At 49.0% G+C, this 22,376-nt stretch overlaps 1 protein-coding gene across 2 annotated transcripts; it reads right to left on the bottom strand.

Annotated features, from left to right (window-relative positions):
• Positions 1–515: 515 nt before the first annotated feature.
• Positions 516–22,240, bottom strand: WFDC2 (WAP four-disulfide core domain 2). Of its 2 annotated transcripts, none has more exons than XM_036322181.1 (4): positions 22,195–22,240; positions 6,488–6,631; positions 3,934–4,086; positions 516–672 (listed from the first exon to the last, which is right to left on the bottom strand). In XM_036322181.1, the coding sequence occupies exons 1-3, from the start codon at positions 22,223–22,225 to the stop codon at positions 3,935–3,937; spliced, it is 327 nt and encodes a 108-aa protein (XP_036178074.1). In that variant the 5' UTR covers positions 22,226–22,240; the 3' UTR covers positions 516–672; position 3,934. The 2 variants fall into 2 exon arrangements, with proteins under 2 accessions (XP_036178074.1, XP_036178073.1); XM_036322180.1 differs by lacking the exon at positions 22,195–22,240 and adding an exon at positions 7,180–7,333.
• Positions 22,241–22,376: the final 136 nt, after the last annotated feature.

The raw sequence follows: 22,376 nt of genomic DNA, 5'->3' as shown, positions 1-22,376 counted from the left end.
AATTTTGACCCAATATATTGTTTGTACCAAACAATGATTTGACTTAAAACAACAATAACAACAAAGGACCCTGCCTTTGCCACCTTCTTTTTCTGTGGCCGCAAGCAAGTAACTTGGCAGAGACCTGGTGTGTAAGTTGGGGCTGTCATCACCCCTCTGGGGCGTCTGTGGAGCCAGGAGCTCTCACCAGGGAACCTCCCAGCCCTGCATCTGGAGCACAGTCCGTGCTGCTGCTGCTGCTGCTGCTGCTGCTGCTATCAGAACGCCCAGCAACAATTCGGCGACCTTAGAAGCATTCCATCATCTCTGAGCCTCAGTGTTCGCTTCCATCATCCTCGAGAATAACCACCAACCCCAGACCAGACGAGCCCTGTAAATGTGTTCATTGTTCAGAGTTGATCCCTCTCTGGACTTCGTGCCTGGATGATTTGGTTGCCCCCCCGCCCCCACCTTAACCCAGAATCAGGGGTGGGGGGGAGGGGGCAGAATAAGAATGGAGGCCATGGCCCCACCAGTGCTGGAAGTGGTCACTTTATTGGTTGGAAAAAGAAACTGTGGTCAGCACAGGAGGGAGTGCAGAGGCCAGAAAGAAGGGAGGGCAGCTGGGCTGGAGTCAGACGGGGCCAGGTAGAAACTCCCACTCCCTCATTCCTCAGGCTGTGGTGGCTGAAACTGGAGGAGAGAATCATAATAAAACCATCAACAACAATATCCACAATACTAGACGAGAGTACCTGCAGCTTCAGTTCTGGACCAAAGCTTTCCTCACGCCACCATACCGCCCCCCCCCCCCCCCACCTCGAGAGACACACACACACACACACACACACACACACACACACACACACACTTCACCTTCTTGAGGCCCTGGGGTTCTGCCTGTACTTCTCTGCGGGTCCTACACTCACCTCTTCTGCTTCAGACCATTCCTCAGGCACACATGGCCTTCCTGAGGAGCCATGGGCCATTGATCTCCCTGAGTCCCTCTACCACCAGGAAGCTCCATCTTGCCTCCCTTCTTTGGGTTCATCAAACTAATATTTATCCCATTTTATAAGTAAAATAATTGCAGCTCAGGGAGATGAAAGGCTAGTTAAGTGTCAGAGCTGAAATTTGAACCTGTGTCTTCCTGCCTCAGAAGCCTGGCCATGCTGTGGGCACTCAAGGAGGTAAGAGAGGGTTGGAATCATTGGAGTGCTCTGGGCTCTGGGAAGACCATGGTTCCCTCTCCGGCACTGAAGGTCATGCCTTGAAGTAGCAGCCATGGGACCTTGGGCACGACCATCCCCTTCTCTGGGCTCCAGTCTCTCTGTGCAATACTGGGTTCTATTGTGACCACCCATCCCTTGGCTGAGAGCTTGTCAGAAGCAGCAGCAGATCAACAGTGAGACTTCAACCAAAGGGCGCTTCCAGGTTCTTGCTCATTCTGTTTCCTCTGCCCGAAGCAGCCTCCTGCCCGCACTTGACCAAGCTGGCCACCTCTGCCTGCACTTCACCAGGCTGGCCACCTCTGCCCGCACTTCACCAGGCTGGCCACCTCTGCCCGCACTTCACCAGGCTGGCCACCTCTGCCCGCACTTCACCAGGCTGGCCACCTCTGCCTGCACTTCACCAGTCTGGCCACCTCCTCCCTGCACTTCACCAGGCTGGCCACCTCTGCCTGCACTTCACCAGGCTGGCCACCTCTGCCTGCACTTCACCAGGCTGGCCACCTCTGCCTGCACTTCACCAGTCTGGCCACCTCCTCCCTGCACTTCACCAGGCTGGCCACCTCTGCCTGCACTTCACCAGGCTGGCCACCTCTGCCTGCACTTCACCAGTCTGGCCACCTCCTCCCTGCACTTCACCAGTCTGGCCACCTCCTCCCTGCACTTCACCAGGCTGGCCACCTCTGCCCGCACTTCACCAGGCTGGCCACCTCTGCCTGCACTTCACCAGTCTGGCCACCTCTGCCTGCACTTCACCAGGCTGGCCACCTCTGCCCGCACTTCACCAGTATGGCCACCTCTGCCTGCACTTCACCAGGCTGGCCACCTCCTCCCTGCACTTCACCAGGCTGGCCACCTCTGCCCGCACTTCACAGTATGGCCACCTCCTCCCTGCACTTCACCAGGCTGGCCACCTCTGCCTGCACTTCACCAGGCTGGCCACCTCTGCCCGCACTTCACCAGGCTGGCCACCTCTGCCCGAACTTCACCAGGCTGCCACCTCTGCCCGCACTTCACCAGCTGGCCACCTCTGCCCGCACTTCACCAGTATGGCCACCTCCTCCCTGCACTTCACCAGGCTGGCCACCTCCTCCTGCACTTCACCAGGCTGGCCACCTCTGCCCGCACTTCACCAGTATGGCCACCTCCTCCCTGCACTTCACCAGGCTGGCCACTCTGCCCGCACTTCACCAGTATGGCCACCTCCTCCCTTCACTTCACCAGGCTGGCCACCTCTGCCCACACTTCACCAGTATGGCCACCTCCTCCCTGCACTTCACCAGGCTGGCCACCTCTGCCCGCACTTCACCAGTATGGCCACCTCTGCCTGCACTTCACCAGGCTGGCCACCTTTCACTCGTCCTTTAGGAATGGCTCAGGGCCACCCCTCGGGGAAGTCTGCTCCATCCTCTTCCCAATCCTACCCAGTGCGGTTTTCCTCCCCTGTTCCCACAGCACCCCGCCCTTCCCTCCACGGCAGCACTGGGAGTGTCTGTCCATCTCTCCGCCTCAGCCAAGCGGATGCAAGCTCTGTGAGGAAGGGCAGCAGTTACCTTGTGCCCCAGCACCTGGCAGCTGGTGGCACGGGGCTGACTCACCCAGTCAGCTGGCTGAGCATGTCTCCGGGCTCTACTTCCTCACGTTTACTTTAGGACTTAATGTTTTATTTTTAGTTATAGATGGGGACAGAGAGGCTCCGCAACCGTTTCCTTTTAGAGGTGGCCGAATACAGCCCCGCCTGCCACAGAAGGGCCCAGCACTCACAGACACACATTTGAGGAAGTACACTGATCTCTACCATGTCCGTCCTAAAAAGCCAAGCTTCTTGGCAAAAGTATCAACTCTCCTGCTTCCCACTGGTCATGCCAAGAGCTTCCTACCTCCCCAGGGGCTCCCAAGATCCAGCTGCTCCTCCAGCTGTTGACTTATTTAAGTGCTGTGTTAAGGAAATGAAGGAGTAAATCTCTTTCCCTCACAGCCCAATTCAATCTATCTTCACGTATGTCCCAAACCCAGCCATGGATCTCCCCTGGTCTGTCATCTCCCACCTGGCATCTTGCAGGAGCCTCCTAGCTGCTTCCCTCTCCCCCCACCACGCCCCTCCCCCTTGCTTCTGCTGCTGCCCCTACAGTCTGTTCTCCACACTTCCGCCAGAGCAAACCTTTTCAAATCTAAGTCAGAGCATGTCCATTTCCAATAGTGCAACATATCTGGGTCAAGACCAAAGTCCTTACAGTGGCTTGTCAGGCCCGTAACAAGCTGCTCGCTTACCCGTTCCCTCTCTGACCCTCTCCTCCTACACTGATAGCCAGCACAGCTCCTGCTTTTGCACCTCTCCCAGATGTCCTCATGGCTCTCCCATCCCCCAACTATCTCATGTGAGAAAATGATAACCCTGCTCCCTGCCCACCCCACTCCCACCCCAGTGCTCCTTATCCCTCTTCGGTTTTCTTTTCCTCCATGGCATTCATCTCTCTCTAACATTCTACCGAACGTGTTTGCTTATTTTGATTATTGTCTGCTAGCTTATAAACCCAGCAGAGAGGAATTTATGTCTGGTTTGGTCATTCATGAAGCATCCCAGCACCAACAGCAGAATAAAGCACAGAACAGGTGCTCAAGAAGCATCTGTTGAGTGGATGAAAGCTGGTTGCCCTGGGTCCTCCTTCTCCACCTCCTGCAGGTGTCATCACATAAGGGCACTTCCTCCCTCCCATCCACATACCTCAGAAGACGGGTGTGACGCAGGACACCTTCCCGCAGCCATTGAGGCAGCATTTCATCTGGTCGGGACACTCGCTGTCCACCTGGCACTGGTCCCGGCAGAGGCCGAGCGGGGTCAAGGGTAAGTCCACCTTGGGGCAGGAGCCGGGCTTTTCTTCATAGAAAAGGAAGTCAGGGGAAGTGGGCAGAGGATGTGCCAGGAGATAAACACCTACCCACAGCCTGACCTCCCACCGCCCCACACCCTGGAAGACCATCCGCAAACCCCTCCCCCTCGGGCTCCCTCCACCATTGGTTTCAGAATCGAAGGACCCCAGCTCCAGAAACTCCCCAGAGGCCCAGTGCTTCAGGTGCCACAGGAGAACAGTGTTGTGAAAGTAAATGGGGCAATGTAGACCTGTATTAATTCTCTCTGAAAACGCAAACTCCTTTGCAACAACAATAATTGTAATGAGTAACTAGAACAGTTCCCATTTTCTGAGCTCCTTCTGTGTGTCAGGTGTCATTCTAAACACTTCTGTGCACTAACTTGTGTAGTGACTTAGCTAATCCTCACAATAGTCCTAAAAGAAGAGGAGAGGCGTCGTTACTACTCCCTCAGGGCACAGATGAGGAAACCGAGGCACCAAGAGGTTAAGTAATTTGCTTAAGGGTAGGAGCAGGATTTGAAAGCCAGGAATCTGGCTTCAGAGTCTGTGTGCCCTGCACTGTGCTGCTTTGTAAACTGTAAAGTGCGGTGCACAATCTCTTTACTCACTCCCATATGCCTGGTACACACTCCATCACTCCCCCAAGCACAGTCCTCATCCACACACAGCCAAGCATTCTCCATAAGACACACACACACACACACACACACACACACACACACACAGCTAAGGCTGCAGAGATATGCCACTTGCAATGCTCTTTGTGTAAATGCATTATCTCCTTTCATCCTCATGTCAATTATCTCCTCTGTAGGGGATATTTCTAACCACGTTCCTATCACAGATGAAGAAAATGAGGCACAGAGATGTGCAGGCACCACCCAACACCACACTGCTGGTCACAAGTAAAACCAAGGCCTGAGCCCAGCCTCCCAACATCCGTGTTCTCTCTCTCTCTCTCTCTCTCTCTCTCTCTCTCTCTCTCTCACACACACACACACACACACACACACCCTACGCTCCGTTTCCTGGGTCAAGGAGAAGGGAACTCGGCTCATTCCCAGAAGCCCCAGGAGCAAGCCCAGCCAAACTTCGCCCACAGGCACGGGACCGGGTGCAGAGGACAGGGGCGGTGACTTCCTAGCACAGAGAAATCCATCCCTTTGAAAAAGGCTGGGCCTCTGGACACCCAGCTGCCAGCAGTTTCCTGACAAAACAAGGCACTGGGTATAGAGTATCTGCTCTCTAACAAGACATCCTACACATATTACCTAATTTAGGCTTCATGTCACTCCTATAACATCTGAGTGAGAGACGAGAGAGCACAGGCTCGGAGAGGAAGTGACTCGCTCAGGATCACACAACTAGCAGGTGGCAGAACCAGGATTCTAGTTCAGGAGGCCACCTGGCCCGGGCCCTCTGCCTGCCTCAGTCTGTCCGTCTCAGACTCCACCTAACAGCAGAGACTCCTTGTTTTGGGGGGCGGGGGGCATCCACCTCTCTCACCTGTCATCTGCCTCTAGCTTCCTCTCCTGGTCTCCAGCTCTCTGCCCCTCCTCCCTCTGGCCCGGATTAAAGGCCTCCAGACCCAGGGGCCAGTCCTTTCTCTACCTCGCCCCTCCCTGATCACAAGTGTCTGAGGTCTCTCATTACAAACCTTCCCAGCCCCTGCTGGCACCTTGGAGAAGTAACGAAGTATTCTGGGTAAGGACTAGTGATCTCAACAGTGGGTACCCCAGGTCAGAGCCCTGCGTCTATTCCTCAGTTCTCCCCGTGAACACCCAGAAGCTAGGATTCCATGCAGCCTAATGCCACTCCCGGCTCCGATGGGAGAGACTGCGCTCCTGCAAGTACTTTCCATGGAGCGCCCAGCGTTCCCGCATCCTCTCCCTCCATCCCTACAGTGGAGGAGGTCGTTTTAAAGAGGGGGGAGGGGGAGGCGTGCTCAGGGAAGAGTCCCAACTTTCGTCAAACCAGCGGAGCAAAAGGTGAACCCGCTGGCTATGCCTCCTGCTGAAGCGAGAGCTGGCATGCGAGCTGGGCCAGAACTTTCTCTCCTGGATCTGCAAGGTCGCCTCCGGCCCGGAGAATCACCCCGGATGGATGAGCGCCCCAGGCCTTGGAACCGGCTCGCTCGCCAGCTCTGAACAACGTCCCCGCTGTGCGTGCCCGGAAGCCCGTCACGCACCAGAGACTGGAATACAGGCAGGAGGGGGGCACCCCATCTCGCGTCGCGCCTCAGCGACGCCGCCTTTGTTCCCCCGGGGTCAAGAGGGGCGAGCGCCAGCCGATCTGGTTCCATCCGCCTCGGCTTGGCCAGGGGTCCCCGGGTCCCGGAGCGCCCCCCTTGCCGGAACCCGCCGCTCCCGCCGCCTCCCGGCCCCGCCCGCGGGCTCCCGGCGTTACCGTTGGGCAGCAGGCAGACCGCGGCGCAGCCCGCCCGGCAGCACTTGAGGTTGTCGGCGCACTCTCCATCCGAGCCGCACTCCTGCGTGCAGTTCAGCTCCTCCTTCAGCTCGGGGCACACGCCCGCCTTCCCTGCTCCTGCGCCTGGGAGGGGACGTAAGGCAGTCAGTGGGAGGCCGGAGCCGGGCCCCGAGGACGCCCACCTCCTGCGCCGGGGACCCCAAATCTCAAGTTTCAAGGAACTCTCAGCCTCTAGCCCTGCGCACTCCCCTTACAGCCGTCAGCAGACCCCGCTTCCAGGCCCTGGGTCCCCAGCCCCGGAGCGCGCAGGAGTTCCCAAGCCTTGGCCCCGGAGCCCTCTATCCTCAGGGGACCACTCGCCCCCACCCCGCCCCGCACCCCGCACGGCTGACAGCCTAGGAGCCATCGGGTCCCGCAGAGGGTGCCCCTCCGGACACAGTCTCGCCTGCGGCACAAAGCCTCTCCCCGCCCACCGTAACGGGCCCCACAGCCTCACGACAAGGGTCACCACCTTAAGCACCAGGGATCCCCAATTTTTCGTCTTCATGGGTCTCCCCACTTCCGCCCCAGGAACCCCTACTTCTCCAGCCCGCAGAGAGGCTACGCCTCTGCGGCTCCCCTGGCCTTCCTGGCCCGGCCCTCCGGGCGCCGGCCTCTCCCTGCCCTCTCACCTGTGGCCGCGGCAACGCTGAGCAGCAGGCCCAGGAAGAGGGCGGCGAGCAGAGCGTAGCGGCAGGTAGTCATGGTGCTGCGCCCAGCGGGGTGCAGGTGAGAGCCGCAGTCGCCGGGTTGGGGGGATTTAATGGCGCGCGCGGGGGGCGGGGGGCAGGGGCGGGGCCGAGCCGGCCGGGGGAGACGCTCCGTACCGCAAGCGGGCGGCCACCTCCTGCCGTTTCACAATCCCCTGGGATCAGGTGTCACTCTTGGCCCCGGTGGGAACCAGGAACCTAATCAGCTTCCAGGCAGGCGCCGCTGACCAGCTGCAGCCGGACCCTTGTCCACTTCCCCTTCCCCTCCTCCCTCCTGGGGCCGAGGGCTGGGCTGCGGGAGGAAAGGGCCTGGCCCAAGGCTCTTGGGTGCCTATTCCAAGACCCTGGGTCTCCCCATAAAGCTCAGGGTCAGAGGAGGGGGAGAGGGCAGGACCCACAAAGACACTGTGGAGCCTGGGGATTAAGGGGTTGGAATTGGGGCCAGGGATTAGTGATGAGCTAGTGTAGTGATAAAGAGCACAGAGTAAGGGCTAGGGAAAAAAGCAACTGTTATGAATACATGAACCCATTTGACAAGAAACTGAGGCCCACAAAGGTGAGCTGCCTGTTCACAGTCTCCAGCAGTTGGGGCTGTTTCTTCCTCTCTTTCCCACCCCAGCCAGGTAGCCGCAGACTGTAAGCCAGGCTGTGTGCTCATTGTTTCATGGAGTCCCAGCAAACCTATGACTGCCGAGCTGTTGTTGTCATCAGCTGTATATGACAGACGAACTGGGTGTCGGGTGGCTTAGGACCCCCCCCCACACACACAACCCCGCCCCTGGAAAGCTCCTATGTAATGCTAACAAGGTTTTGAATCCAGGTGTCCTTCTGTCCGAGCCCTTCTTTTTCCCATTCCATCATAAATACTCTCCAGGCTCCCACTATATGACACATATGGGGCAAGGCCCTTGTTTTAGAGAAAGGAATCAAAGGAAATTTCCTGCATTGGCCTTGAGGTGAGAGGGTCCAGGTTTGACAACCTTCCCCAGTTTCCAGCTGAGGGGCCTTGAATGAATCACTCCCCTGTTCTGAGCTGCTATTTTGTCATCTACAAAGAAGACAGCAATATCAGACTGCAATGAGAACATGAATGTAATATTCCTGATATGAGACCGCTGTGTACTCATTAGGGCTAGGTCCACTTGATGGGCATAGATACCAGTCCTGATACACAATGGATAAATGGTGTCTACTATTACTAAGCACACTGGTAAGTATATACCAAACGTTAGTATATGCCAAGCAAATGACAAGACAGAGTTACCCTGGGAGTTGGACAAGAAAGTGCCTTCCAATACTCCTACTCCAACCATCTGAGATTCTCTAAGTCCCAGGAGGCTTTGCTGCTGAAGGCTATAGGGGGTCTGGGGCTGTGTTCACTGGGAAGACAGGTGAGTAGGGCTCACTTCCAGGCATTGTCCTCACAGATGGGTAAGGCTGAGAATGCCTCCCCCAACTGCCCATGCCAGCCTTGGGACTAGAAACATGCCTTCATTGGGAGGGGCAAGGACTGTTTACTCTGAGTTCAGAGAAGTCAACAGCAATGAAGCAGGAGCCAGGTGAGGGCACCCGCTGGGTGAGCTCCTGAAACTCAGTCTAAGGAACACAGAGGACTCTGGTGAGCAGCCGGTTTCAGCCTGTGGACCCAGCTGGCTACTGGGCATTTCAGCCTTAGGCACTGCTGCCCACAGCTTTTTTCAGGCACCTACCAGTTCCTTGAGCCAGGAAACTGCCCAGCCTCACCACTTCCCAGCCCTCATGAGCTCCCCCCACCTCCCCATGATTGATTCTCTTTTACAGGAATGAGGATTAGCCTGAGGCTGAAGGGATAGGGTGGGGCAAAGAATGGAGAAGAAATTTTAATTAGTCAATGGCCAGTGGCATGCAAAAGATGTTTCACTTTTATGATGCTAGTCTCTGTGCTAGGGACATTTATATATTTTCTATATTTTCTCTTCTACATAAAAAGTAAAAAGGACAGAGGCTTTAGAACCAAATACATTTCGTGCCAAATCAGAGGCTGGTCACTTCCTGGCTATTGACTTAGAGGGACACTCGCTTTTTGGATCTACATCTTCTTCCTACATCTTATTTTAAGGATTAAAGGGGGGAAAGCATAAACCAGAGGTTGCAACTCTGGCTAAAACATATCTATTGTTATCCCACACAGTATATTTTTTAAATTTGGATTCATCCCAAGATTTGAAAGCAGGGGATTTCACATAAAAATACATTTCTAGCTTCTCTTGGAAAAAGTAAAAGATCTGGCAACATAGTCTTACAGTCCTATGTAGCAGCAAGTGGGTCTCAAATTTGAGCGAATATCAGAATCACTTGGAGAGCTTGTTAAAACACAGATTTGGAGATGTCCACCCCTAGAGTTTTGATTCGGTAGGTCTGGGACATCAGGAGTAGGGGAAAGAAATAAAATGGAATCACTGTAGTCAAGCTGCTATGTTACCAAAATCAAGTAAGTTGAGATATGAGAAAACTATTCCATTCTTGCTTTAACGAGCCTGGGAACTTAAACTTTTGAACTTTCCAGTCCTGCATCAATGCCTGGTTATATATCAAATCTCCAGATAGCCCTCTGATGGACTCACGTATGCAGACCACCTGACATCCATTGTCCAGATCACTGGGCATGACCAGACACCGCCTGGCATCTAACTGATAACTATCGTGAACCAGTCTAGGACTGGAGGACTGATTATTCCCAAGAATGTACTTTTTACTATAAGAACTCTTAACTTTTCTTCGGAACACTTCTGGGTCTTTTCCTAGTTATGCTTCCAGTTTGCAAACCCCAAGACTCTTGAAAAAAATCTTTATCATTTATTTCTAGCAAAGCCTTCAGACTCTTTTTTACGTTGACAGGTGGAATCTGAGAACTTGCATTCTAGCTGGTTCACTTTATGAGGGAGACTTCTTTCCACTTTCCTGTACTCTCCACTATTCCTTATTGTCTCACATACCCTCATCCTCACTCTAGCTACTTCCATTCACATTACTTGCCTGGTCTGGAGGATGTTTAAATTGTGACCTCTGGGGTAGTTGCATAGTAAGTACTCAGTTAAAGGTAGCTAGTATTTACTTAACAGTCTTATGAATTAAGTATTGTTATTACGGTACTAGAGGCCCGATGCACGAAATTCATGCAAGGGGCTCAGCTCTTGCAGCCCTGGCTTCATCCGGAAGGTCCTCTGGTCTAATTAGCATATTACACTTTTATTATTATAGATTACAAGTGAAGAAACTGAAATTCAGTTATGAAAGTGACTTACTGGAGGAAACATAGCCAGTAAACCAGAAGGAAGACACTTGCCAAATGCCTGTAGTCATATGGTCACAGTGATTTCAATGTTATACACACACATCTGAGGTTAGCACAGATGATGCATCAAAGATTTTGGACATGAGCATAAAATAATATTTACCAGGGAAGAAAAGGAAGCAAGGAAATAAAGCAAGAAAGGTTTACAATGGGAGGTGATATTAGTCAGATATAGGCACACCCACTCTAAGATGACTATAAACAAGTTAACCTTGAAGATTTCAAAAACTCCCAGGACCAGAGTGTCTTTAACTGTACAATGGGGCCTCATCCTCTTGGACCATTGGATCTACACGAACTTCCTTCACACCACAGAAAACTCTCTCTCTGAGTATATTGGCTATTTTGTTGTTTTGTTTCTTAGCATCCGTTTGTCCTTTTTCTGATAACAGTACTCTTCCTCTACCCAGGACAGGTGAGGCTGCGGGACTTGGTGATCAAAGTGCTTGCCCTAGCACCAGACAAAGACTGGCCAAACAGATGCTCTCCCTGGATTTTTAACCTTGAGCAATGAATGACTAAAGACCTGAGAATGTACTTCTCTCATTCAGAGGTGCCCTGGGAAGGCTCCGTTTTGCCCTGTTTACCATTTTTTCCAAGTCAGGCTCGTTTAGCCTTCCCTCCAATTCTGCTAGTTGCAAGATGAAGTATCCAATAGAGGCGAACTTAAGGAAGGGAGAATAGATTCCCACACCATTCTCACAAATTCCTTTTCTGCTTATAGTAGCCATAATTAGTTTCTGTTGCCAGCAATCCATGAGATCTAACTGCCTATACCCAGGCCACCACCAAGTTTCTCATTTCCAAATCCAATGGCCTTTTCTCAGCCCTCACCCCACACCCCAACTCACAGTTAAGGCCTTCATGACACAAACCAAATTCTTTATACAAAAATTATTTTCCCACATAGTTTCAGTGCAGAACAACAACAAAAACAACAAACAAAACCCCACAAAACATGAAAAGCAGAGCTTCCCTATTTGAAGGACCTGAGCCCCCTTTGTTATCCCTAGGGTTTTGAGAGCACAGCTTTCAAACCTCTTTCAGAGGACAGTTTTTGGCATCAAAGGGTCTTGAATTTGATTCCTAACTCCTGTCATTATTGGTTATGTGACCTCGGAGAACAGATTAAGGCTCTGAGCTTCAACTTTTTGTCTTTAAAATGGGAAAAAAAACCTCCCAAGGTTGTTGTGAGGTTTCAAGATGAACATCCATGTGCACTTGTCACACAATATGTGCTAAATAAGTGGTGCTGGGTATTGTTCTGTTATATTACACCACTCTCAGAGGTTACCTCTCTCAGAGTTACTCACAGACTTTACCCCCACGTCAAGACACTTTCTACCACATTTGTCCTCTGAGGTACCCAGCAATTGGGGATCCCCATACCTTGTCTGAGCCTCAGTTTCCTGCACGTAAAATAGGATGATGATGCCATCCCAGTGGGCACCTTTGAAAGCCTATCTGCAATTATGAGTGTAAGGCACTAGCAATGTGCCTGGCACACAGTAGGTGCTCAGTACATGTCACTTTCCACTCCATAACCACTCCTCTGAGTCTACAATACGCAATCTTTTTCCATTCTTTTGTTTGTTTGTTTTTCACCCTCGGTTGTTGGCGTTGCACATTGCCTGGGATAGAGCATTTTCACCTGGGTGTCCCATCTTCTTAAACTCAACACCTTTATCGGTAAGACCAGCTAAAGCTCCTGCTTCGTTATTTAGGGCAAGAGGTTCATAACCGCAGCATCACTGTTGACACTTCCTCTTCTTCCCTGTCCAACGTCACCACATCCAATCTTCCTTCTGAACATTCTCACACCCATCTGTTGGCTTCTCTGCAGCACAGGCTTTTGTTACCTCAGGGCTGAATGATCACATGCACCCCCGATCCTTCCTAACTCCATCCTATTGTATATCCTCACTTGGCTGTCTAACCTGCATCCCACACAGAACATCTCAGAATCAAATTCTTGATTCCTCCTAACCAGGCTTCTTCCATCTCATCAATGGCAACTTGATTTTCCCGGGTGCCCAGGCCAAAAGCCATATAGTCATCCACAACTCCTCCCTGTCTGTCATAACCCACAGAAATCTATCAGCTAAACCTATTGACTCTGGCTTTAAATATGTAATTACTTCCAGAACCTACTTCTCACCATTTCCATCATTCTTGCCTCGTCCAAGTATTATGTTGGCCCCTCTTCCATCTATTCCATCCATTTTCCACATGTAGCCACTTGTGAGTGCTCCAGTGGACAACCCAACTAAGCTCCCAGCCAACAGCCAGCACCAAATGCTAGTCTTGTGACGGAGCATGGACGTCTAGCTCAATCAAGCCTTCTGATGACTATCGCCTCAGCCGCCATCTGACCGAACCTCATCCAGAACCCAGCTGATCCAAGTCAGCCCACAAGACCACAAAAGACAATAACAAAGTGTTCTAAGCCACCAGTTTGGGGATGGTTCATTGTGCACAATAGATCACCATAACAGTGGTAAACCAGATGAACAAGGTATCTGCCCTTGGAGTATATTCTCTAGTGAAGAAAATAAGCAAATAAATTACTAAATAGAAACTATCAATAAATGCTGTAAAAAATTATGTCATTGTAAGTTGGGGGGGGGGGGGGAGTGCTCTCTGAAGAATTGACATTTGTGCTGAGATCCAAACGATGAGTAAGACCTATCCATACAATCATCTAGGGACTGAATGTTGAAAAAAAGGCTAAAGCTCTTGACATAGTCACTCTTGTATGGGGAACAGTCTTTTTTCACACATCTAGACCTTTTCAGAGGTGGTAGAAAGTGGCAGCTATGATACATTCATCACATTCCAGATAAACTGCAGAATATTATGCAGTTGCATGTTATAAACCATTAAATGGAACTGTTCAAGACATTTTTATAGTTGTGATGCACAAAATAAAAAAAGTGTCCATTAAATATTGCTTCAGTAAAATGTGCATAATTTGCTGCCCATGATGAGTAAAAAAGAGTATTTATTAAAATTTAACATTTTTAAGTAAAAATAAATAAGTAAGTAAGTAAAATTAGTATGTATCATCCTGGTCATAAGAGAAGGGGATGGGGGCTCAGGTGGAGGTAGCATTTCCTTCTACTGCCACCAGGGGGCAGGCAGGGCTTCCATAAAGAGTGGTTCCTAGTGGCTGAAGAAGGGGTGACTTTAATTCCAAAGAAAACCAGCAGTATCTTCCACCTCCTGTGCACACTTTTGAGAGACTAGAGAGTCAAATAAAGAACACGGTGGAATGGGTACAGTAGTGGACCAGGGTGAGGCTTATCACTGATGCCAGTGGGCTTTATGCTACCCCAGAGGAAGACTGTGACCCATTTGGAAAAGAAATTGTGGCTCTCCTTGGGCACTGGAGGGACTTCCCATAGATGACTTCCAGGAGGTGACACTACACAAGAAAATGTTATTTGTTCCTTTCTTAAAAGCAGCAGCCAGCACATTTAAAAAGCAGTCAGGAGCCGAACCGGTTTGGCTCAGTGGATAGAGCGTCAGCCTGCGGACTGAAGGGTTCCAGGTTCGATTCCAGTCCAGGGCATGTACCTTGGTTGCAGGCACATCCCCACTGGGGGACGTGCAGGAGGCAGCTGATTGATCTCTCTCATCGATGTTTCTAACTCTCTATCCCTTTCCCTTCTTCTCTGTAAAAAATCAATAAAATATATTTTTTTAACAAAAGCAGTCAGGAGTCAATGGAATTAAAAACCTATGTGCTTTCAATAAGCTGCTTTGTTCTATAGTGTTTAAAACACTTCAGCACCATAATGAACATAGTCCTCAAAAATACCCAAACCCGTGAATTTCTTAAGGCAGAAATCATCACCATATTTTACAAAGAAGGAAACTGGATCCGAGTGATGAAGCAACTTGCCCAAGATCACACAGCAACATCAAGAGTTACTGAAGCCAAACTCTCCTAATTCATACCATTACTATTGCAGTTATTAATGAATAATGACCAATAATAATTAAATAACTTATTATTACTTGATAATAGTATTATTATTACTGTTATCAGAGCTGCCATTCATTGAGGGGTTACTCTGTCAGGCACTTGTACAAAGCATGTTACAAATACATCATTTAAATGCTCACCATAATTTTATGAGATTGATAATTCAACAGAGCAAGGGGAGGGTGAAGGGGGAGGGCTCAAGCTGCCACTCCCTTTCTGGGTATGTCATGCCATAACACCTCGGGGTGTTTCCCCAACCTGGAAGCTCTCCACACCTGTGATGTTTGGGGGAAGGGGGGGGGGTAGTTCTTATTGATGTTTCATTGACTGAATCATTGGCTGTTGCTGATTGACCTCAATCTCAGTACCATCTCCTCTTCCCCAGAGGTGGGGGGATTGAAAGTTCTAATCTAGCCGAAACCGGTTTGGCTCAGTGGATAGAGCGTCGGCCTGCGGACTGAAAGGTCCCAGGTTCGATTCCGGTCAAGGGCAGGTACCTGGGTTGCGGGCACATCCCCGGTGGGGGATGTGCAGGAGGCGGCTGGTCGATGTTTCTCTCTCATTGATGTTTCTGACTCTCTATCTCTCTCCCTTCCTCTCTGTAAAAAATCAATAAAATATATTTAAAAAAAAAAAGAAAGAAAGAACGTTCTAATCTAGTCACCAGGAAGGTTTTCTCAGGCTCCATCCCCAAGCCATCTAAGGCCCCTCATTGAGTCATCTCACTACCAAACAAAAGACAGCAAATTCCAAGACTTTCATGAGGCCTGGGCCAGGAACCTAGACAGATGAAATATTTACCTTTTTATTACACTGCAGTGAGGTTGAGGGAGGAGGCAGGATCCAGGAACAGAGAGTCTCAGAGTTGGAGTAGGGATCTAGTTGAACTGTTCGATGCCTGTTAAGCAGGAGAATTATTTTTTCTAATTTAACTATTTAATTTATTTTAAAGTTTATTTTTATTGTTGAAAGTCTTACAGATATCCTCCTTTCTCTCCACGCTCCCCCACCCCCCGCCCCAACCATTAACTCCTTCACTCCACTCCCGCCCCGTCCCCAGGCCTACATTATTGTCTGTATCCCAACCAGAAGAATTTTTTAAAGCTGAAAACACAAGTTATTTTTATTTAATTAATTAAATAATTTTTTAAAGATATTTTATTGATTTTTTTACAGAGAGGAAGGGAGAGGGATAGAGAGTTAGAAACATCAATGAGAGAGAAACATTGATCAGCTGCCTCCTGTACACCTGCTACTGGGGATGTGCCCGAAGCCAAGGTAGATAGATACCCTTCAGTCCGCAGCCCGACGCTCTATCCACTGAGCCAAACCGGTTAGGGCCACAAGTTATTTTTAAAGTCATGAAATGTCCCTCGAGTTAAAACCTCCCAACTTACCAGGAGAAATCTGGAGAGAGAAGACTGGCTCCACCTGCCCCCCCTGTCCCCCTAGCCCCTTCCACAAACTCATTCTCTGCCCCAGTCCACAGAGAACAAGTCAGCTGGGCCTTAACGTTGGAAATGAGTTCAGGGCTCACTCCCCTGTGTGCCAGCCACCAGGCTGCTCAGGAGGACGAGAAGGGCTGCAGAGAGGCAGTCGGCTCCTCCTCACAGCCTTGAGAGAGGCTCCCAAGAAAGCCTGGGTGCTGGCTGAGCTTTAACATCCCAGCTGAGGGGTGGGAACTGGTGAGGAGGGGAGAAGCGGGAGGAGCAGGGATCAGTCCATTTCCTCCTACAATCTCCTCACCTTCCCAGGCTTCCTGTTTCTCTCTCTGGGGCCAAAATGCTCAGCAGTAGAGCTTCTCACACCCTGACAGGCCTGCAACTCCCCTGGCGACTTTGTGGAAATGCAGGTTCTGATTCTGCAGGTCTGGGGTGGGGCCTGAGAAGCTGCATTTCTAATAGGGCCCCCATTACGGCGCTTCCCCAGCCCCTTCCTCGTCTATAACATGGTCCACAAAGCCACTCTGGAGTAACAAGCCTGGAGGAAACTTACAGTGAGAGAAGGGATGCAGGCAAAGAGAAAGCCACCCTACCCACATACGTTGGGAAAGTGGCAGAGGAGCCACAGCAGGAAGAGGTGAAGCCAGACAGCTCCAAAATTTGCTCCCCTCATTTGCTCCTCTGCCTGCACCTTACTTCTTTGGAATGGTCACAATATCTGCCACGTATCCAGTCATTTGGTTTCTTCTGCAAAAATGAATGAATCCCCTCCAAGCCACCTCCCTCAGAGGATTAAGGAATTGAGCCAATTTTCATAAACGTGCACCACACCACCCAGCAGGCAGGAACTAGTGAGACGTAGCATTACAGTGTCACCCCCCACCTACTACAGGGAGACCCTCTGGCCTGGATGTGACTGAATTGCCAGGACCCACTAGCAAGTTGCAAGTACCCTTAGGGGAGGAAACACAAATGGAGTCACTACAGTCAAGCTGGTAAATTACAAAAATCAAGTAGGATGACACATAGGGGAAGAATTCTGTTTGGTTTTAACTAGCCTAGAAACTTTCACTTTTGAACTTTCCAGTCCTGTGTCAGCACCTGGATATACATCAAACCTCCAGACAGTCCTCCGCTTACCTCCTGAAGGACTAAGATACGGATGTTCACAGAGCCAGACCACATTGCATCCGTTTTCCAGATGGCCTGTGACCCCTTATCCAGACCACCAACCATCTAGAGCAGCGATTTTCACCCGCTGTGCTGTAAGGATTTTTAAAACAGGCAACATCTGACTCTTTAGTCAGAGGCACTGACTTCTTCCCTTAGATTGTCAAATAAAAAATGGCAACAGCCAACACAATAGCCATTCGATGTGAATGAATCAAAACTATACCTATTTTTTTGTCAGCTCAGCAAAAACCATATTTTTTGGTGTGCCGCAGAATTTTAGTAATCGTTTGTGTGGGCCATGAGATGAAAGAGGTTGAAAATCACCGATCTAGAGGATCGCCATCTCAGACTAACCCAGAGGCTAAGGATGCAGGACAGATTCTTCTTGAGAATGTACTTTGTATTGTAAGAATTCGTAGCTTTTCTTTCTTCTTCAAACCTTCTGGCCTGGCCAGTGTGGTTCAGTGGTTGAGCGTCGACCTATGAACCAGGAGGTCCCAGGTTCCATTCCTGGTCAGGGCACATGCCCATGTTGTGGGCTCAATCCCCAGTGTGGGGCGTGCAGGAGCCAGCTGATCAATGATTCTCTTTCATCACTGATGTTTCTATCTCTTCCTTCCTCTCTGAAATCAATAAAAATATATTAAAACAAAAACCTTCTGGGAATTCCCAAGTCATGTTTTAGGTTTTGAAACCATTAAGACCCTTGAATAAATCTTTTATCATTTATTCCCAGGAAGCCTCAGACTCATTTTTAGTTCATTTGACATGCTGGAGATAAACTCAACTAGGAGTGCAGGGTCAGACTGACTGTTTCACCATCAGGGGACAGGGATTTGGCAAATTACTTAGTTTTTCTAGGCCTCAGTGCCCTCATCTGTAAAATAGGCTTGTGTATAAAATCAACCCTATTTCTTAGGGTTCATGTTGTGAGGGTGATAAATAAATTTATCAATTTGAGATTTATAAATAAAGGAAGCTTAGTTCCCTGGGGAGTAAAGGCTCGGTAATTTAGGGTTCCTATTTTGATCATCATTATCACACCTGTGGGAGAGAAATAAATTTCCTCTATATTTCTAGGGTTTGGGGGCTGGTCTAATAATTCCATTCACAGGAGACAGGTTAACAAGAGAAAATAAATAGATTTAATTACATATACACATATGGGAACTCCACATACATGAGAGAGTCAGAGACAGGAAGGTATAATAAGGTATATATGGCATTCTCAGCCAAGGAGTGAGGTAAGATCCTTGGGACTTCTAAGGGAGGAGGGTCGTTCGCAGATTGATAAAAAGATCAGATAGCTGTCCAGTAATTACTAGTAGATGTTGGCCTGCCACAGATAGGTAAGTGATAGTTATATTTGGTAATAATTCTTATTATCTTACTTGGAAAAAAACCCAAATTAAATTTTCTAAGGGAGAGATAAAAGATTCTCTTGAGTCACAGGGTCAGGATTGCCTTCAGCACAAAATAGCTCACATGCCAAAGTAATACATCCTGAGGAGGCCTGTTCTGAACGCTCAAGCCCCACCTGTGAAACTTCCTGATTTTGGGGTGATAGACCTAATTTGTAGCTATCTGTAGACCCATCTTTGAGTCTCTGGTTGAGGAGCAGATGGCTCCCTGCTTACCAAGGCAGCAGGGTGGCAGAACCTGACACTGAGGGGTCATGTTTGCAGAAGCAGAATGGAGGTCATCCACATGGGCCACAATCTTTCTAGGTTGTGTTGTGGCTGCCTTTGCACGACAGTCAGCTAAGGCGTTTCCCCGAAACTCAGGCTCAGTCCTCTTAGTGGTTATTTTGATGACAGACAATATTTTCTGCCAAGAGATATCAGGCTTCTAATAATTTTACACAGTTTCTGGAACACTTCTACCGAATACCTATACAGATGCAGCACAAAGAGGCTTCATGTTTGGATACTTGACTAGATAGGATTATGGATTATTATGAAACAATACTTATGTATTTGACCAAAGTAACAAAAAATTTCAAAGGCAACTAGAGAAGGTTAGCTCTTCCAATGGGCAACATTGCATTTTCTTAAGTAATCAAAGGCCTGATTAAGTTGTCAGAAGACAGGGAAAACTGTTTTGATAAAATACAGAATCTTTGCTTTCTTGCCAGATTATATTTTACAGTTCCTTATCAAGAGCAAACAGTCCAAAAACCGTTCTTTTTGCAGATTAAAAAATTGTCTTAGTTTTACAATGTACATTATTTATATTAAATCTTAATTTTTAAATCACTCATAACAACTTTATACAATCTAAGTAACTTGGTTACACATAAAATTCCTGTCTTAGATTCCTTTTTCATACACTTTCGACAATTTTCTGTACTTTGTCTCTTGTTGTCTTACTCATTCAGAAAAAAACAACTTTGTATCAGGACAAAATTACTTTATTTTATTGCCCCCACCCCAAAATGTATCTCCATGCCTTAGGTCATGTTCTACTAAAAACATATTCTCCTCCCATATTAATTAGAATTCTTAATTCTTAGAAACTGAGAAGCCTAACTTGTCCTGAGCTCAAGGACGGAATGAATATAGAGAAAGGTGGAAAGGTGAAGTTTTCCCCTTTATTTCCCTACTCCCTTTCATGTTCTTAACTGTTACTCAGAAATTTGAACTCTGAAGATTGAGGATAGCTTTTGACTGATATTTAAAGTAGTTTATATTTCCGGGTGCTTATATAGTTTTTAAAATATGAACATTAAAATATTTATTTTAGCCTGGATAGAGTGCCAGAGTGGTTGAGCATCGACCTATGAACCAGGAGGTCATGGTTTAATTCCTGGTCAGGACACATGCCCAGGTTGCAGGCTCGATCCCCAGTGTGGGGTGTGCAGGAGGCAGCCAATCAAATGGTTCTCTCTCATCTTTGATGCTTCTATCTCTCTCTCTCTCCCTCTCCCTCTCCCTTACTCTCTGAAATCAATAAAAAAAAAAAAAAAAAAATAGCCAAAACCGATTTGGCTCAGTGGATAGAGTGTCGGCCTGCGGACTGAGGGGTCCCAGGTTCGATTCCGGTCAAGGGCATGTACCTGGGTTGCGGGCATATCCCCAGTAGGAGATGTGCAGGAGGCAGCTGATCGATGTTTCTCTCTCGTCGATGTTTCTAACTCTCTATCTCTCTCCCTTCCTTTCTGTAAAAAATCAATAAAATATATTTTTTAAAAAAATACATTTTTAAAGTATTTTAAAATAAAAATAACACATACAATAGTGTTTAGTCAGTAGGTCACATCAATTCAAGAGATGGAACTTCTAGTGTATAAATCCACCCATTGTTTTAGTTTAATTAAGACAAAATCCAGATAAAATTGATAAAATATGTAATTAACTATTAACTATTCTAAAGTAGCAATTCAGTGGGATTTCACTAATAAATAATGACATTGAGCATCAAAGGGAGAGGGAGGGAGGGGAGAGGGAAAAAGAGAGAGAGAGAGAGAGAGAGAGAGAGAGAGAACTGAGTACCTGCTATGTGCCAAGTCAGAACTAACCATCCTTTTCTTCTCTCCCAGAAAAGTGCATCAACCCTTCCCTGGTTCCCTGAATCACAGCACTGATTCTAATGTGTTTTTGGTTTGCGTTTGTCTATCTCACTGATAACTTGATAGTAGAGATGTAGTAACAAGGAGTTGGATTCTGAAGGTAAAGCAGATTTGCTGATGGGGCCCACAGGGGGTGTGAGAGAGAAGAATCAAGGATGACTCCAAGGTTTTTGGCTGGGGCAAGTGAAAGAGGAGAGGTGCCATTAACAGAGATGAGCCAACTACAGGTGAGCATGAGAGGGTATTATAAGCTCAGTTTTGGAGATATTATATCTGAGAGGCCCTTAGACAGCCCCGTGCAGGTGGCAACCTGGATTCAGGGAGGAGGTCTAGGCTAGAGATATGGGGTGTTGTCACCGCACAGATTACATATGACACGGTAGTGGATGTCATTTCCAGGTACTGCCTTGGCAGGGGGTATAAAAGGCAGCCAGGCCACAGCTGCATGCTCCAGGCAGACTGCCAAGACCACTTAGCTTCAGACATCCACATGCCTGCCCTTCGCATTACACCTGCTTTACTGCTTTGGGAATAAACTCAAGTCAAGGCATCTTGATTAAGCTGCTCCCTCCCTTCGTACTCACACGTCGATGAACACATCGCTTACGTGTCCTGAGGGCTCTTGGGAACCCTCAGAGGCAACCTAAGCAGCCCCATCTGTGTTGGCTCCACGACATCACTGCCACCTTGTGTAAAGGCAGTCGCACTCCTACTTGTGGGGTCACAGGTGCCCCTCGCCCTATCCATCCCTACGCCTGGACTCCAAATCCCAAGCCAGAATAGCCTGTACCCTTTCATACACTTATCATTTGCTAACTGAGCACTTACATGTTCTGACCTATATCAGGTTCAGATTGGAAGTCAGCCCGAGCCTCTAGGAAGCCCGGAGTCTAATGGAAATTAAAGGAAAGTAACACCCAGGGTGATAAAGAATATGTCAAGGTACGTCAGGGAGCTGTGGGAGCAGAAGGAAGGGGCACCTACAGCAGCCCAGTGTTTCAGGGAAGACTTCCCGGAGGAAGCAACAACTTATCTGGTTTTGTAAGAGTGGCTCAGGCAGTTGAATGGGGGGTGTGGTTGGTGGAACAGGGCATTCTTAGCCAAGCCACTATGATGGGGGGGAGGGACAGACCGCATGTCACTCATACAGTTGATGCCAATTGTGCCAGAGGAAGAGATGGAAGATGGGGCAGGGATGGGCATCCACCTCAGGACCTGTTTTACAGGAATCCAGAATTATATAACCAGAAGGGGAGGTGGGCAAGGGCAGGCTTCAACCCAATGGGCTTGGCTTCAAAGCCCGTGGGCGCCCTAAGGACCTCCTGCAACACGAGCTCGTGAGGAGCCTGGTGAAAATTCGAAGGCCGGGCTACACCAGGCCAACTGAATCCATACGGTCTGGACCCCAGGAAACGGCGTCATTTTCACTTACTTGTGGGAAACAAACAGTTGTGAACAATCATTAGAAAACCACCACACACAGCTCCCGCCGCTGCAGCTCTGCCCTTGCCGATAGGGGACCGGTTCTCAGGGCCCCTAGAAAAGGCGGAGGATGATTCCTTTTCATGGTCATGGATGTACTTACATAAACGCTCCCAGCCAAACCCGGGGAGT

This window comes from Myotis myotis, unplaced genomic scaffold (genome assembly GCF_014108235.1).
Source record: "Myotis myotis isolate mMyoMyo1 unplaced genomic scaffold, mMyoMyo1.p scaffold_m19_p_9, whole genome shotgun sequence".
NCBI lineage: Eukaryota > Metazoa > Chordata > Mammalia > Chiroptera > Vespertilionidae > Myotis > Myotis myotis.
The sequence above is the reverse complement of the archived record's forward strand: the minus strand, read 5'-3'. Positions and strand labels throughout refer to the sequence as shown.